The sequence below is a fragment of the Larus michahellis genome, chromosome 2 (genome assembly GCF_964199755.1).
Source record: "Larus michahellis chromosome 2, bLarMic1.1, whole genome shotgun sequence".
NCBI lineage: Eukaryota > Metazoa > Chordata > Aves > Charadriiformes > Laridae > Larus > Larus michahellis.
This window is the reverse complement of record NC_133897.1, coordinates 160,154,993-160,170,750: the sequence shown is the minus strand read 5'-3', so window position 1 is coordinate 160,170,750 and position 15,758 is coordinate 160,154,993. Positions and strand designations below refer to the sequence as shown.

Sequence of the window (15,758 nt, the reverse complement as noted above, 5' to 3'; positions counted from 1 at the left end):
CCCACCTTTGTTGTTTTCACATAGTAACTTTGTTTTACTTGCTCATTTCGGTTCTCTTCAACACCGCCTCCTCCTTTCCTGCTCTGAGATAGTACCAGCACTCTCTATTTTTAATAGCATTAACAATACCTAAAATTAAACTGATTCCAGTGAAAGAAGCTCTATGGCTTATTACGAATTTTGCTTCTCAGTTCTTGTCCTTATCTTTCTACTAAGCTGGCCATAACAAGGTCATTTACTTCTCATCACTAAAGCAACCCAAAAGGGAAATTTGGTCACTCTGACTTCAAAAGACACCTGGAAAGACACATCCACATAAATCTCCTTGACCCCTCCCCATCACAGCTGGCACTGATAACGTGTTCACAGTAAAAAAATTGCGTGAAGTCCAGGTTTCATTCCTGCTTTCAATATTGGGTTTGCAGTCAGGAAATGAGTTCTACATGATAAACCCAGAAGAGGGGAAAAAAACCCAGGGTTTGTGTCATGATACTCCTATGTTTAAGCAAATACTGACTTCACAAATCAGTGAAAAATAGGGACATAGGCAAAGTACTGGACTACAGGAGACGGGGAGGGAAAAGGAGGCTCGTAGTGCTTTGCATAATCTTTGAAGTAGATGAACTGGCATTATTCCTCCACCCAGACCAGTAGCAGAGAACGGAGCAGATTCCTAACAAATACTGACAAAATCCCCACAGTACTTAAAGGCCTCATCCAGTAACACACTTAGCCAGCAGGACATCCTTTACCCACTATTTCATTTGGAATAAAACAGCAAAGAAAGATTGACAATATTGCAGCAGCCTCCTCCTTCTCTCACTACTTAACGCAAATACTATGATCCGTCTCTCCCTGTCCAAATACCCGTCTCACCCCAAGATCTGTGGGTACAGGAGAACAGAGTCTCCCCAGCACAGTGATGATCCTGGCATGGAAGGAAGCTCCCAGTACCAGACAGACTACCCTGTTCAAGACCTGGCTTCACCTTGCCCCTAACCTAGTCTCTAACCCAGAGACGCAATTTTCAGAATACTGCGTAGAATCAGAGAATTGCCTAGGTTGGAAGGGACCTTTCAGATCATCAAGTTCGATCATCAACCTAACTCTGACAAAAACCATCACTAAACCATATCGTTAAGCACTACGTCTATCTGTCTTATAAATACCTCCAGGGATGGTGCCTCAACCACTTCCCTGAGCAGCCTGTTCCAATGCTTAATAACCCTTCCAGTGTAAAAATTTTTCCTAATATCCAATCTAAACCTTCCCTGGTGCAACTTGAGGCTGTTTCCTCTTGTCCTATCGTCGGCCTCTTGGGAGAAGAGACCAACCCCCACCTGGCTACCCCCTCCTTTCAGGTAGTTGTAGAGAGCGAGAAGGTCTCCCCTCAGCCTCCTTTTCTCCAGGCTGAACAACCCCAGCTCCCTCAGCCACTCCTCACAAGACTTGTTCTCCAGACCCCTCACCAGCTTCGTTGCCCTCCTCTGGACCTGCTCTGACAGGTTGTCAGAGCTGCCCATACACTCCATTCTTTTCTCTGCAGCCAGCGTTACCTAATTCATCCTGCCCTCAAAGAAGAATCATAGAATTGTTAGGGTTGGAATGGACCTTGAAGATCATCTAGTAAGAGCAGCTTTGTGCTACAACAATCAAGCAGGAGTTCATGCAACATCTTTTCAATACTAACAGTTTTAAACACAGATATGAAAGACAGAAGTTACACTAAAAAACCCCTCCTTCTAGGTTAATCTGAATTATAAAATATCTTTGCGGCTGTTATCTTTCCCATTAGTTCTAAAAAGTGCTCCAGCTTGAATTCAGGTTTCCCAGAATAATTGAAAAGCAGCAATTACAAAATTCTGAATTCTCTTCTTCTTTTCATAACAGTGAGATTTAAGGGTAGAACATATGCCTATCTAGAACCACATGTCCCAGCTAATTAAAAAGCAGTTTCCGCCCTCCTTTAATTTCTAATCAGCCACAGATTACACAAGGAACACACATGCAGCTGCTTGGTCTTCTGTGCATCTTCAGTACCTAAAGGCTATGTCCCTTTGCTACTGCCACCAAACTAAACTGGTCAGTCTACGAGATAGTCAGTCTAGGAGACAGACAGCTTTCTATTTATACACAAAGAAGTAGTTAGATGTATACACATATTGTTAACCAGCAAGTCTTCGGTGTCGCAGCTCTCTGTAGAAACCAGACAGGACATCCATGGGTACACAGACTCATTGGTCTCTACAGCAATGCAAGCATTCTTCCCCACAACCAGCGCTTCTCACCATGCTGCAATTCCAACATCAGATTAAATTTGCAAAAATAATGTTCTGTCAGTTTTGAAGAACTTTAAGCTCATGTCTAAACTAGTGTCAGTAACAGATCACAAATGCATTAAAAAAAACACCGCACACATACAGAAAAAGTCCTGGATGTGCAAAAGAGTGCAGCTTCTTGTCTTACAAGACAAGAGAACTCTGCTAACTCAACTGTATCAGATCCAGATAAATTATATTGTAGTAACTATTCATATTTTATTATCTATTAAGTTCAAAAGTAGGGTGTCAGCATCTCAAAGTCCTTTTCTAATCATTAAACAGTTATGTTCTAGTTTAATGAAAATGAAAGAATCTGTTCTAATCACATAAATTATTTCATATTTGTTAGAACTACAGAAGGAGACCAACAAAATATCTGCGCAAATTTATCTTCACGTATTTCCTTACATACTAACAGCTTTAGAAAAAGTATCAGGAAAGAGTACTGATTTAGTATAATGCCATGGATAAGTGTTAAGTTGAAATTCCTTACTCATTCTCTTACGAAGGAATGCGTAAGCATTCTCAAGGCACAATTAAATACTTGGGGTACCCATTTCAAGCCAAAGTACAGACCTTAATCAGCAAAATACTGTAACATGTCCAAGTACAGTTTAGAACCACAATTCTCAAGTCAGACATGAAAACAAAGGCTGAGTTATACAGGCACCAATGATTTTTTAAGATCTTGGGGTCTAGAATTCTACTCAGACTTTATATGGTATAAATATATTTTTTTAAAAAGCCATTGAATTTTAAAAGAACAAAGAAAATGTTTATTTTTAAATCAAATATTTACCTTTTCTCACATAATTATTGGGGATTTTGCATGTCTTTACAAAACATTAATTCTTAGTGCCATGTTTCTAGTTTAGAAAAACAATTCAATATTTGAAAGAAGCCAAAGTTCTTAAACACAAAATACCAGTACTTGAGTAGCATTCATTTCATGAGCTCAATTATTTGCAAATGTAAATTATCAAAGGCTAGACAGTTCTTTACCTACAATGAAACCTTTCTGCTCTGAATTAAAAGCATGCAAGTCACACTACTGCAATATTCACTCTCCACAAATACATTTATTGATTTAAACTTTTGTTCAAGAAAACTAATTTGCTTTTTATATTTTGTACTTAGGCCAATTAAGAAGCTTCCTAGTTTACAAATGACTTACTAGTCTCCAGATTCTTAAATAAACATGTGGAAGACAAGAACTCCATAATTAACTTTTGCAACGTAAACAATTATGGCGTGTCCTTTATGTTAGAAAAACCTCATACTGACCTCTACATGGCTTGTATTCTACCAGAAGGCTTGTATGGTTTGAGCCAGCTGGGTTACCAGTAAGTCACAGGCCATTGCCTTGAACACATCAGCTACAAACAGAATTTGCTAGCGTACTTCATAGATAGGCACTCCAGACTACAGAATCAAGCAGAACTTTGGCTGTTCTGCGAAGCATCTTCAAAATAGCAAAATCCAGAGCTGTTCACCTTTGAACACGACCATTAGTCGAAATCTACAAGTTAGTAGATGAGGAAGAGTCTCATTCATCTACTTAATCCGACTTTCTGCTCTTCCCATCTAATTCCTGCATGAACTAATTTTGAATGATGTAACTTTCTAGAAATGAAATAGCACACTCTGAAAGCCAAGAGTCATGTACACAGCTAACGTCCATCTTCAGCAATTCACAAAGTACCTGATTCTCTAGAGAGCCACGGGGGATCCTAGCGGTCAATGATGGGAAAGTCAGTCCATACACCATGTAAAGGGAAGACCAATGTATTTTTAAATGCAATTTTCTTGGTCTTTCCACAGACACATGCATTTTTAAACACACAGCGGAAAACTTACCCCCCTCCCAAAAATCAATTTTTCTTTGTTGTCATGCATAAAAAAATAGGACACTTGCATGCATGATCAGCATGAGCCTTCTTACCCTTTCGTCCCATGATTGAGAAATCAATATCAAACAATGCTGCACATGAAGGTTAATCGACTGACAGGAAAACCATCTGCAAAGTGATTTCTGTAAATAACAATGACAGCCACATTTTAATAAAACCTGAAAAAGCTATTAAGCTATGTTTTAGCATTCGGTGAACCATCCATGTATAGCGTAAAAAAACACATAAAGGCTTTGATGGGGACAGAATTAAGTTCGTCTCCAAAGCATTCGATTTCCTATGTTGTATTCCTATATGCATAATCTGGGCAGATTATGCACACATAAATGACAAGAGCTGAAAAAATAAATTCTTCAGGTTTTGACAAGAAATGCATGAAACAAAATTGTTCATTTCTGGGCTATACTGAAGTGTGTTCCAAACCAAATGGGAGGAATGAAAGGAGGAACATTCTTAAAGATGTTACTAGACATTATTTGCAACGTGTTAATACGAGTGATTTTCACTTTCTATGGAACTGCTCCTAAATACTTTCTTTCCCAAATGGGGTTAGGATGATGCGTCCATAAAGAGAATTAACAGCCAACAGAAAACAACAAAATGAGCACTTGTTCAAAATTTTCAAGTCTTAAAAAAATCCATGCAGATTCATCAAAGAATATGGAAGCCACCACTAGCACACCAAGCTACTTAGAGTATCGTGAGTGAAATAAACAGATGTACAAAAAGCTACAGTTTTCCTGTGGGTTTTTAGCTTAATCAAAGAATACATCTGGAGAAGTTACTACTTCTTTTCAGTGTAGAAAAGACAATCACCTAAAAATCAGATGAAAAAAAAATCTGCATCTAAGTGCTTACATATTGAAAGCATTTATTGTATATTATTACGTAAAGAATTAATTATATATTTTGTGACCATAGTATTATAATAGTTACGGATATTCTGAAATACAGTTCCTTTCCTTTACTGGCCTAGGACTAGCAAATGGCAAACTGCCAAAGGTAGCCCAAACCACGACATTCCCTTGGCAGCTGTTTTTCAAGTTCCCGTGTTGATTAGGTTAGTAGCTGAAAGATGGACATGATCCAGGGCCGCTTGTGTTTCTTATCCTTTAAGTACTAGAACAGAGCAGCAGACAATGATTTAAGATACTCCCCCATTCTGTAACAGCCAAAATATGAACATTTTATAGGATTATAAAGTATTTATTTTAACAGCGTTCTAAGTAGTCAACAATATGTCAGAAAACTAATAAGGTTTCTACTGCATATAAAATAAATTAAAGCAATTACAAAAACTGCTTCATTAAGTGGAAGGTCCCATTTAGGGTTTTAAAGTATCAAGGGTACATGACAAACACACTCCAGATGAGGAAAAAAGTATACTAGATAGAAAGAATGGGGAAAGTTATTAATTAGAACTATGGCTTAATTTTCACTAAAAACATTAGGATGCTTAGCCCATGAAATATTTATATAGACAGATTTAGGAATATATCTCCAGCCACCATGGGTATTTTAGAACTGTATTTCACAGGGAAATAAATATTCCCTTCTCATTAAGAATCTTGTTATTACTTACTTATTATATACAGAATAAAAACTACAATTGCAAAAGACAAATAAATGAATTTCCAAAAATTGTTGCGAGGGAAGAAACCCAAAATGAGGACCATTATCTGCCTCATAAAATGTATTAAGAACATTAAATATGAGTTAAGAATTCACTCATTTCAAATTCCATATCAAGTACTATTTTCCTTCCTACACTTGGCAAGGAAGCTTTATTCAAAAACAAAATTATACTTTTAAACGTCTGTTGTGTTTTGTGTTTTTTTTTTTGTTTTTTTTTTTTTTGCTCTGAGAAGGAGGGATGGGTTGGTTGCTTGTTTAAAGACCATGAAGCAAACTTAACTGAAAGCAGTAACATCCAAGAACCAAAAAAATATATATGAAAAAAGAGAACCACTATTCAATTGTTCTTTCCTTATTCACTTTTGCCTCACCCAAACTAGGGAAGCCACCAGTACACACCAACTGCAGACTAGCTGTCTCTGCAAAGACAACTGGCAAAGCGCCATATGGTGCCTGGAAAGCTGAGGAAACAAACCGTTAGGTAGCTTAATGAAAAGCAATCAATGCATTGAGCATACTTGGGAGAAGTACTTTGAAGGTACCAAAACAGCCACTTCACTATAACCAAGAACAGGCCAAATCATGGAAGATTTTCCACATAACCGATACCTGTATTTCTTAAATCAGAGTGCTCTCCTTCTAACTGGCAAGTATTTGACAGAATAGCATAGGGGATGTTCATATTTCTAAATTTTGCTGCAGTAATTCACAGGAAGAATGTGGGAAAATTACATTTGTCAGAATCGTTATTTTTATTTATTTGTTCTCTCTATTTATGTTACAATCAGTCATACGAGAACATGCTAATCAGCAGCTAAAATCAATTTAACATAACAATCATTATTAACAAAACCTTGAAAAGCAAAGTTATAATTAGGTATACAAATGGCATAAGTAAGAACCACAGAAAAGCAAAAGAAAAAAAAGAAAAAAAAAATCACACACATATGACTACAATACACTCTTACAGTCAGCAGGTGTTCTGATCTGTATCACACACAATTTTTCTAGTCCAAGCAATTACATTTTAGTTTAAAATCTACCTTTAAGTTAAATATTTAATTGAAGTCAGGGAATTCAGCCAGTAAGTAGGTTAGCTGTTTCTGAAAAAACTCATTATCTACCAAACTGTGTTTCAAGCATCTGATTAAGTGTGAATATCCAAAACATAATGTCCAAAAAGAAAAGAGTCTTAAACAAATGTTTTGGTATAGGATTTAGCTATGCTTTTTTCCTCAACAGAAACATTTGTACCATTTCAATCCAAATGCAGCCAACAAAAAAAACTACCAAAACCTACCCATGTTCCGTAACAGAAGTATGTTAAACGAAATTAACTGTACAAATTATTGAACAGGAAATTGAGAGCAAACTTGTGACAAATAAAAAAAAACCACCCATACTGCCTGTACTGCAAAGGCTATCTGGTTACAAGTTTTTTGGTTTTGTTTTTAAATAAAAGGACTAATTAATCATTTAAACCATGGTTTCATTGTGATAAGTAGCAGCTAAACTGGTTAATAAAATAGCTGTGGCTCAAATCAATCTACTGTATTATATTAGCAGTGAGAAAGCACATTTGCTTTCTCAACATTTCGGAGCTTGCATTTCAACTTTAGATGAAGACACCATGTTTGTAAGCATATCTTGCATCAACGCCCACGTTATTTGCACAAGAAGAGCTATATACATAAAAGTTATAGCCACAAAGAATACAGGGAAAAACAATGCTTTGGCAAAGTTGCTACAAGTGCTGCAGCAATTACATAGCATTACACTTCCACCTCAGACCAGATGTCAATACAAATGCCATGCCATGACTAGTCAAAACCAAGCGCTTTTACACCTTAAGATTAAGAGAGGAGGATTGAAAATTTTGTTATATATGGGCTATTACTGTATTGAGACTAAAACCTTAACATTATTTCATTAAGGACTCAATGCAGTGCTATATTCCCATATGCTTAAATGGGATCACTAAACAGCAACTTCAATAGAAAATCAGATAATCCAATATGTAACAAAAAACTACCGCAGAGACCCCCACACATGACCGAGATGAGGTTAAATGAGAAGAACTTTATCTTTGGTTAACTCACTGTGTTCATCTCTCTCCCTCTCAATACCACATGCCAGTTCTGACTACATGCCTATATTTTGGACAAATAACATCGAGGGAGATAAAAAGTTCACAGGAGAATACACTTCTTATATACAACAACTTCAAGGCTGACTTCTAAATTGCCTCTAGGAACAGCTAAAGTCCCCGGAAAGACTCATTAAGTTTCCTTGTCCAGTCTTTCCATAATACCAGTATCTTGGTCTCTCCTGACCTTCCGAACCACCACTTTTAGACCCAGATGTCCCCTAAGTACTGCAAAAAAAGGGGTAAAAAATATTACCAGGAACTGATACAGAGACTCAGGACAGTAAGCAGGACAACACTGGAAAAGGGAGTTGGTTGGTATGACCTCAGAACTCCATCAAACTTTCCTTCTAACTAGATATTATTATTCTACTTGGTTTATAAAGAACTCATTCTAGCATGACAGAAAACATTTTTGGAAAACAAATCACTCTAACAGCCTTTTCCACATTTTATTCCAAAAGATGCTCGACGCAACAATGTGTGGGATGAGAGAACTCCACGTAAAAAAAAAAAAAAAAAGGTCTCAGCCTTTACAAACAACTGAGCTTTTCAGATTTCAAGGAGAAATGCTTTAAGATTTCAAAGTAACACTAAATAGAAGCAACCTGTTTCATCAATATGCTCTGAAAAGAATCCTTTGGTATCTCTAAAGAAGCCTAAATTAGCAGGCAGAAGCCAACCCTTTCACACGCAACAAAGTTGAAGTCTTGAAGGCTGTCCTTACGCACACTGACAGAACGTACAACTAGCCACAAAGTGATGCTTGCTTGCATTAAAATATAAGCATAGTTGTTCTTCATCACAATTTTTGGAAGGAAAATATTAAGCAAGTACAGTTATTTCATAAGAATTACAATACAATACACATCTGTTAGGTTGCCTTCCCTTCACCCACACACTTAAACACATCTAATATACACAGAAGAGAAATAAATACTGCGTAGTTCTCAATGTCTCACTACAGATAAATATTGCAACCAGTTGTTTTGGTCTACTTTAAGTTCCATCTCACTCTGTAGTAATGGAGACTCTACATGCATTAGGGTAAACAGCGTTAATAATGTCCCTGAACATAAGCATACCTGGGTTAGAAAAAACATGTATCTTACTTTTCCCATTTAACTGTTTTAAAAAAACCCATACAGTCCTGCACAGCAAAAGTGAGTATCATGATAGAGGCGTTAATAGTACTAAACACTGCAAACAAAAACACAGCCGTAGTTCATTGCATTACAAAACTTGAACCACAGTACAGTTGGAATAATTTATGCCAGCTGCTTCTCTTGTAAATATACAATATAACACTTACACATTGGCCACTATTTTATTACAAAAACTTGTGTCTATGTACAGGAATAATTTCAACTACTTACCACAAAACCAGAAAGCACCTAAATATGGTCTTTTACATGACAGTGGTTCAAACAACACAACACATCAAAGTACTTCCACAGATATAGAATAGCCACTTGTGTCAGTGTGACCATGTAACACAAAACCTAGAATTACTGTAAGACCTTTCTAAGTACCCTGTAGTCACAGCTTACAACAAATCTTAAGTCACCCAAAAAAAAAAAATGCTCAAACATTTGCTCATGAAATTAAACATTTGTGAAACTCATTACAAACCTATAATTAAAGAGCACTCAATATGATTGGTGCTGTAACTTTATGAAGACTTCTTTATCCCCTGGATAAAGCACTCTGCTTTATCTAGAGACTGTTGTTAGTAACTTTTACTAGAGACCATGCAGGATTTCTCTAAATAGAAATAAAAAAAAAAAGTTGCAATTAATAGTATTATAACATAGTATAATTTATTAGTATGTGTAACATTTTCATAATTTCAGCCTTTGTGTTAGAGAAATTTACTACTCTTCAAGGTAAATAATTTGATTCTTAGAAACATCAAAATCTCATTTAATTTTGAATTTTAAAGATAATATCACTTTATATCCTAAATAGTAATTCTATCTTCTATAAGAAATATTTGTAATTTCCCAAAGCTGGGATTATAGCTATATTGAAATATCTTTTTATTTTCTGAATACAACTATTCCAGAATGTACTGTAAATCACAAAATTCATCAATGTTAAACTGTGAACTTCTTATTGAAACGGAAAATGCAGAGCCCTTACTAGGTTCCTTTGAAAAAATATAGAGATCTACAAAGGTAGAGGCTGGATAATACCGAGACCCTAAATATCTTAAAAATGACAGCAAGTATCATAATTTGGGTTTATTCCTTTCTAATTTTGTTAGAATCTTTAGCCCCCAAAGAACACATCATAATATCAAACACCCCTAAATACTGTCTTAACACACTTAAGGTAACAATACTTACTGCCAGGCATTGTTAAGCAGGAATCTGTCTTCAATTTTGTAAAAATACAATAAGCTATAAAGAAAACAAACAAAAAAAAAACAGTCAAGACGATAGCTTTAGACAACTTACAGCCAAATATATGTAGAAACTTATGCAGAATGAGCCAAAGTCACATACTTCAGCTCCAATATCAGAGGCTGTTACCACAGAAACCCAGATATCATTTTATCTGACCAGACTGTATGCAGTTTTCTCCAGTTCTTCAAATTTAGTCATTCTGTTCTTGCACTTGATGCTTGAGCAAACATTTTCCTGTGTATTTATTGGGATGACCTCTCGAACTGCCACCGTTCATGACGGTAAATGGTGTACAGCTTTACAGGATACTTCCACTTCAAATATAAATCACAGCACTTCTTCCTTAAAATGCCTGTGAAAGGTCTCTGCTCTATACAGAGAAAAACGATGCTGTAAAATCTGTGTGCAGCACTTCCTATGACATTTTTCTCCCAGTATCAGAAAATACAGATTTTTAGATCAGAGAGCAAATGACTATAAACAATAGCTGCTCAAAGATTTTTTGATCCAATTAGATATTTTCACACAATTAACTCAAATTAAGTTACAATCTATTTTGGCGATAAAAATAGCTTAATCTACCATTTAATTAATTAGTATTAAAATGCAAATAATTTTAAGATTTTTCTATATTAAACCAGTGCATTTGGGTTTTATTAACTGCCAAATGCAACCTCCCTCTAAATATATCTTTTACAAAATAAGAAAAAAAAAAATCTCAGTTAAAGAGATTGTGTTGCTGTGTTCAAAGATAAAATAAAAAAAATAAATAAAAAAACTCCAGCTAATAGTTGTTTTCATACAAACACCAAAAAACTATAATCCCAGACACTGATAATGTGAGAATAAATATTTTATTTGGTCACAAACATATGGTTAATGATCACACACTAAAGCAGTGTTCACAGTTGCTAAAAATAAACTTTATTCTCATTGTATATGTATTTCAATCAACGGTTCCAATTTGATGATAGCAACCAAGATTAAAAATAGTGCTTCAAAGTAATTTATTTAAAATATCTTATCCTATTAGAAGGCTGTATGTCCCTCTCCAAGGACAGAGTTTAGAAGCAGCGTAATTTTATAAAAGGAAACATGTCCTGTGGATTGTGATATTCGGCAGACACATGGAAAAATGAAATCTGTAATTTAGAGTGCAGTTAAGAATTTAGCTGAGAGATTACAGAAGACAGATTTACTGACAGAACATAAAAATGCAAAGAGCCTGATGAAAGGCTCAAGTGAGTCAAGTGCCAGAGACTCAGAACGTTTTATTGACCATCACTAGCAATCAGGAATTCAATAAATTTTGCTAGAATATTACCACCATTACTGCTAGCAAAGTAAACTAACTTTAGAATATATTAATGCAGAAATTACTAGAACAGTTGTATAAGCAATTAAGACAGGTGTTCAAATTGAAGATTTTGGGGTTTATTTTTAAATAGTTCACTGGATTTCTAATCATTTTATCGTCTGTAACAGAACCAAAAATTCAATATGGAGGTGGCCTGGCTTCTACAACAGAACAGACTACACAATTTCCTCTCCATAAAGTGTTCAGTCACTGGCTCATTATGCCTAAGGCAAAGTTTAGTCCACAGATGCTGATATCTGTTACAGCAGAACTAAAATAAAATAAGAAGCTTCCCACCATGAGTCTGCTCTGCTGTTTGTCACTGAATTAAGTTTTACATATAAAGAGAGGGGAAAAAATATAAATCCAGAATTTGATAAAGTAGAACTTGGCTACAATTAAAAAAAAAAACACAAAAAAACGAGATATGGCAAACCATGAGATATAATTTAGTTTTCCTAAATAGTCCAATGCTTACTGTTTAAGATTTTACATATAATTTTGTGATATTTGACAGATCACCAGAAGCAAGTTAAGGATGTTATGTACCTATACAATGTCTCTGGCACCAAAGCAACTGACTCCTGGATTTTAAAGAGATAAATAAGAGTCACGTCTACTTTTCTGCGGCGGACTAAGTTATTTTGTGTTCCTAAGGATATAATAGTAATTCTAAACACAATTATAATAAAAGTACAATGCTAGTGAATGTACTTTAAAAGGTAGATCAACACTTGTATGACACAAAAGGGTCATTTTTCTTAACAAAAACTTTCAGTTTAGTTTCAAGGAGATTCTACACAATTTGGTTAGGATAAGGACATCCATGGTCAATCTACTGTTCTATCAGATTCAAGCAGCACTAACACAGGAAGAAAAACAGACTTTGTTCTACTTATTAGTTCTGATCATCTTATTCCTCCAATTGTATGCTTACATGTGATTTTTTTTTTGTCATTACTTTAAATAACCTGGGATCCGAAATTAAAGTATAGTTTATAAGCAGAAACTATTTCTTATTATTACAAGATTCCATAAATGGCACTGAAAGCCAAACAGAAGAGCAGACATCATCTTCCTGTCTGCCCTAAAACTCTGTAAAAGATCTAAAACGGAAAAATGTATATACCCTTGTGCTAAAGGTAAAGAAATACAGGTCAGCACACCTGAGGTTTTGTATTTTCTTTCAGTAAATCCACCATTATGCTATTCTATTATGTAACACTATAAATGATTAACTTGATTTTGAGTATTCAAAATGAAATTGCCAGCTGGGCACCTAGCCATTCCTCCAAATTAAGCCAAAGAAGAGTACAGGTTTAAGCACCTCTGACAGTCAGGCAACCAAGGCTGGGCAGGCATGAGCTGAAAAATTAAAAATACACTGCACATTAAGTTTTTATGTCACTTGGTTCCCCACTCATACTTCCTATTTGAAAAATTAATCAGTGCCTTTAGTTTTGAAGGTAGGCAAACAGCCAATGCAATGCAAGATTAATAAGTCACACGCTCATTCCTAAATACAGACAGTTAGGCTCCAACTACAATTCCCAGGATCAAAAACATGCAATACAAAATGGATTTACCTAGCATAGTGCAACTCTGTGAAAGTACCTGATTCAGTTTGGCTTAGCTTTCTCAGGTAAAGATGCAATGCCATGCACGAGCATGGCTGTATTAATGAGGCTACCCTGTTCTCTCACGATGGAGAGTTCATCTAAACAGGCCCATCTAAAAGGACATTTGCCCTGGCTCACCTTAGAGAATTCTAAGAGCAGATGGTTTTAGGACAAGAAAAAGCCTGCACATTAAATAAGTGTTCCTTAGCAACCCTTCCCACCACCTCAAAGGCTAGATTAACCCAACATCCATTTCACCGGTAAAATCAAAAGCAATGCTCCTATGATGCCAGTGGTGGGTTAAAAATCCATCAGATTAATATTTTTTTGCTCTATTCCAACTACAGAAAACATGACTTGCTTTTACTCAAAAAAAAAAATAAATCTCAAAGTTATTTAAAAACAGCACAGTAATTTTTACAAGTACTTCATTACAGAGTTAGGCTGGGCAGTTAAGTCACTGATACCAACCAAAGCTGTTTCTAACCTGTACATTTTACAATTCAGATTTTATAACTAGAAGTGCAATCCCCTTTCATTATACCTGAAGTTCAATTGCCAAGTCTGATTAATATTCTAATGCCTTCATCCACTTGTATGTAATGTAAAATTTGTTTTTCTTTTCTCCTGCACAAGTTTGGATCAGAAGTAGAGAAGTTACCGTTCAACATTAACTACAACATTTTCATAACAGGATGCCAAACTTAAATATTTAATTTTAAAACAGCTGTTTAATTACAAAGTACATTCTAATTCCCATTTTTGTGAGGTTTTTCCTGAATCAGAAATTAATCCCATTCTAGCAGCATTTTTTTAGACAAATATTTAAAATGTTATTAAAAGGCTTAAATATAACATGCACAAGCCTTTACATGTATCAGGGCACTACAATCAAGACTTCAATTCCAAACCATCAATTTCTCAGGGAAATTTTACCACCTGTTTAAGAGAATCCATGCAAGTCTTCCAGCAAGATGCCCTAAATACTAAAGTTACTCAGGAAACCATTTCAGATTATTTTGAATGCATTACAAAGGCTCCAGGAAGTGGATTACCTATAGCTTCCCAAAGCCTTGGCTGTTACTCTGGTTTTAGGTTACCTAATCAACTTGCACAGCAAACATTTGACATAGCTTTACAAAGTATAACATCTGGCCTAGCAAACTTGATTTTGATATAGGAATTAAAACTCTGGTTCTGAATTACAGGCTCTCCCATCAATTCTCCAACAGAGCACAGAGAATTCTCAATCTACACCAGGATCTTGCCTTCCTAGTATCTCAGATCAAAGTACCATGGGATACCTCCCTAGAAGTATCCAGCTTAACGAAAGAGAAGCTGTACCAAATTAGTTCTCAGTAACAGGATTTGTGAATGTACACCTCAATTATCTGAAGTAAGGCGTGGTGCTGCACAATTAACTTTAAAGTAAAAGATGAAGCTCACAGTGTAGTCCTTTTGTAAATTTGCATTATGTTCGGTTAACGCTTAGCAAAACCTCACTGTGTTACGGTCCATTTGAAGACACCAGCTTGGGGAAATCCCAAAGCCAGAGTCCTCCCATGTTTTGCTGCATTCAGGCTGATGCCACAGGGATGTCTGACCATATCAGGCACAGCTGACTACTGACAACAAGGTTTTGACTTATGATCGCCCCACAGAAGGCCTCTACCTCCGGAGGAGCGTCGTGCAGGCACCACTTGAGGGTGGCGGGACCCCAGGTCCTCTGCTGGGGAAGGCCGGGGGTCCCGCTCGCTACCACAAGCCTCCCGGGGCAACTTCTATGGAGAGAGGCCCGCCCAGAGGGAGGGCGGGAGCCTGCCCGCCGGCAACGGCGCTCAGCAGCGCCCACCGGGGCCCGTCCGGCCTGAGGCCATGTCCTGCGGCTTGGCCTCCCGCCTCCCTCCCGCCGCCCCCCTCAGCGCCCGTCCACTGCCGCGGCCCCTCCGCCCCTGGAGAGCGGGGAAGGGAGCGGAATAACGGGGAAAGGAGATGGCTGGGAAAGTGAAGACAAGTAAAGGGAGCGCTTCCTGGCTGCCGCAGACTCACCTCAGCCACCTCTCCGGCTCGCTTGACCGGCCGCCATCTTCCCCCCCACCCCCCCATTGCTACCGGAGGCGCAATGCACGCCGGGAGTTGTAGTTCTGTGAAGGGCCGCGCCTCCTCCTTCCTCCTTCCTCCTCCCATCCCTCCCCACACACACGACCAACGACAAGGAGTCAGGACGGGGGAAGGAGCACCCCGGACACAGCTCAGTCGCCCCAGGGCGAGGTGCCGCCAAGGCGGCTGGGTGGGAGAGGGGTGCAGCGGGCGGACACAACTCCCGTCAGCCTCTGCGGCGCAGACCCGCCTGCGGCAGAGG

At 37.3% G+C, this 15,758-nt stretch overlaps 1 protein-coding gene across 10 annotated transcripts in view; it reads right to left on the bottom strand.

Annotated features, from left to right (window-relative positions):
- Positions 1 to 15,506, bottom strand: part of EFR3A (EFR3 homolog A) — an 81,924-nt gene extending 66,418 nt beyond the window's left edge. For 3 of the 10 annotated variants that reach the window (XM_074577849.1, XM_074577850.1, XM_074577848.1), the window contains exons 1-2: positions 15,446 to 15,500; positions 10,361 to 10,414 (exon numbers count right to left, since the gene is read on the bottom strand). In XM_074577849.1, the coding sequence (XP_074433950.1) occupies positions 10,361 to 10,370 (10 nt within the window). In that variant the 5' untranslated portion in view covers positions 10,371 to 10,414; positions 15,446 to 15,500. Of the gene's footprint in view, positions 1 to 4,263; positions 4,354 to 10,360; positions 10,433 to 10,519; positions 10,788 to 15,445 lie in introns of those variants that run through there. The other 7 variants (XM_074577846.1, XM_074577845.1, XM_074577840.1 and 4 more) reach the window with 6 other exon arrangements.
- Between the last annotated feature and the right edge of the window lie 252 nt (positions 15,507 to 15,758).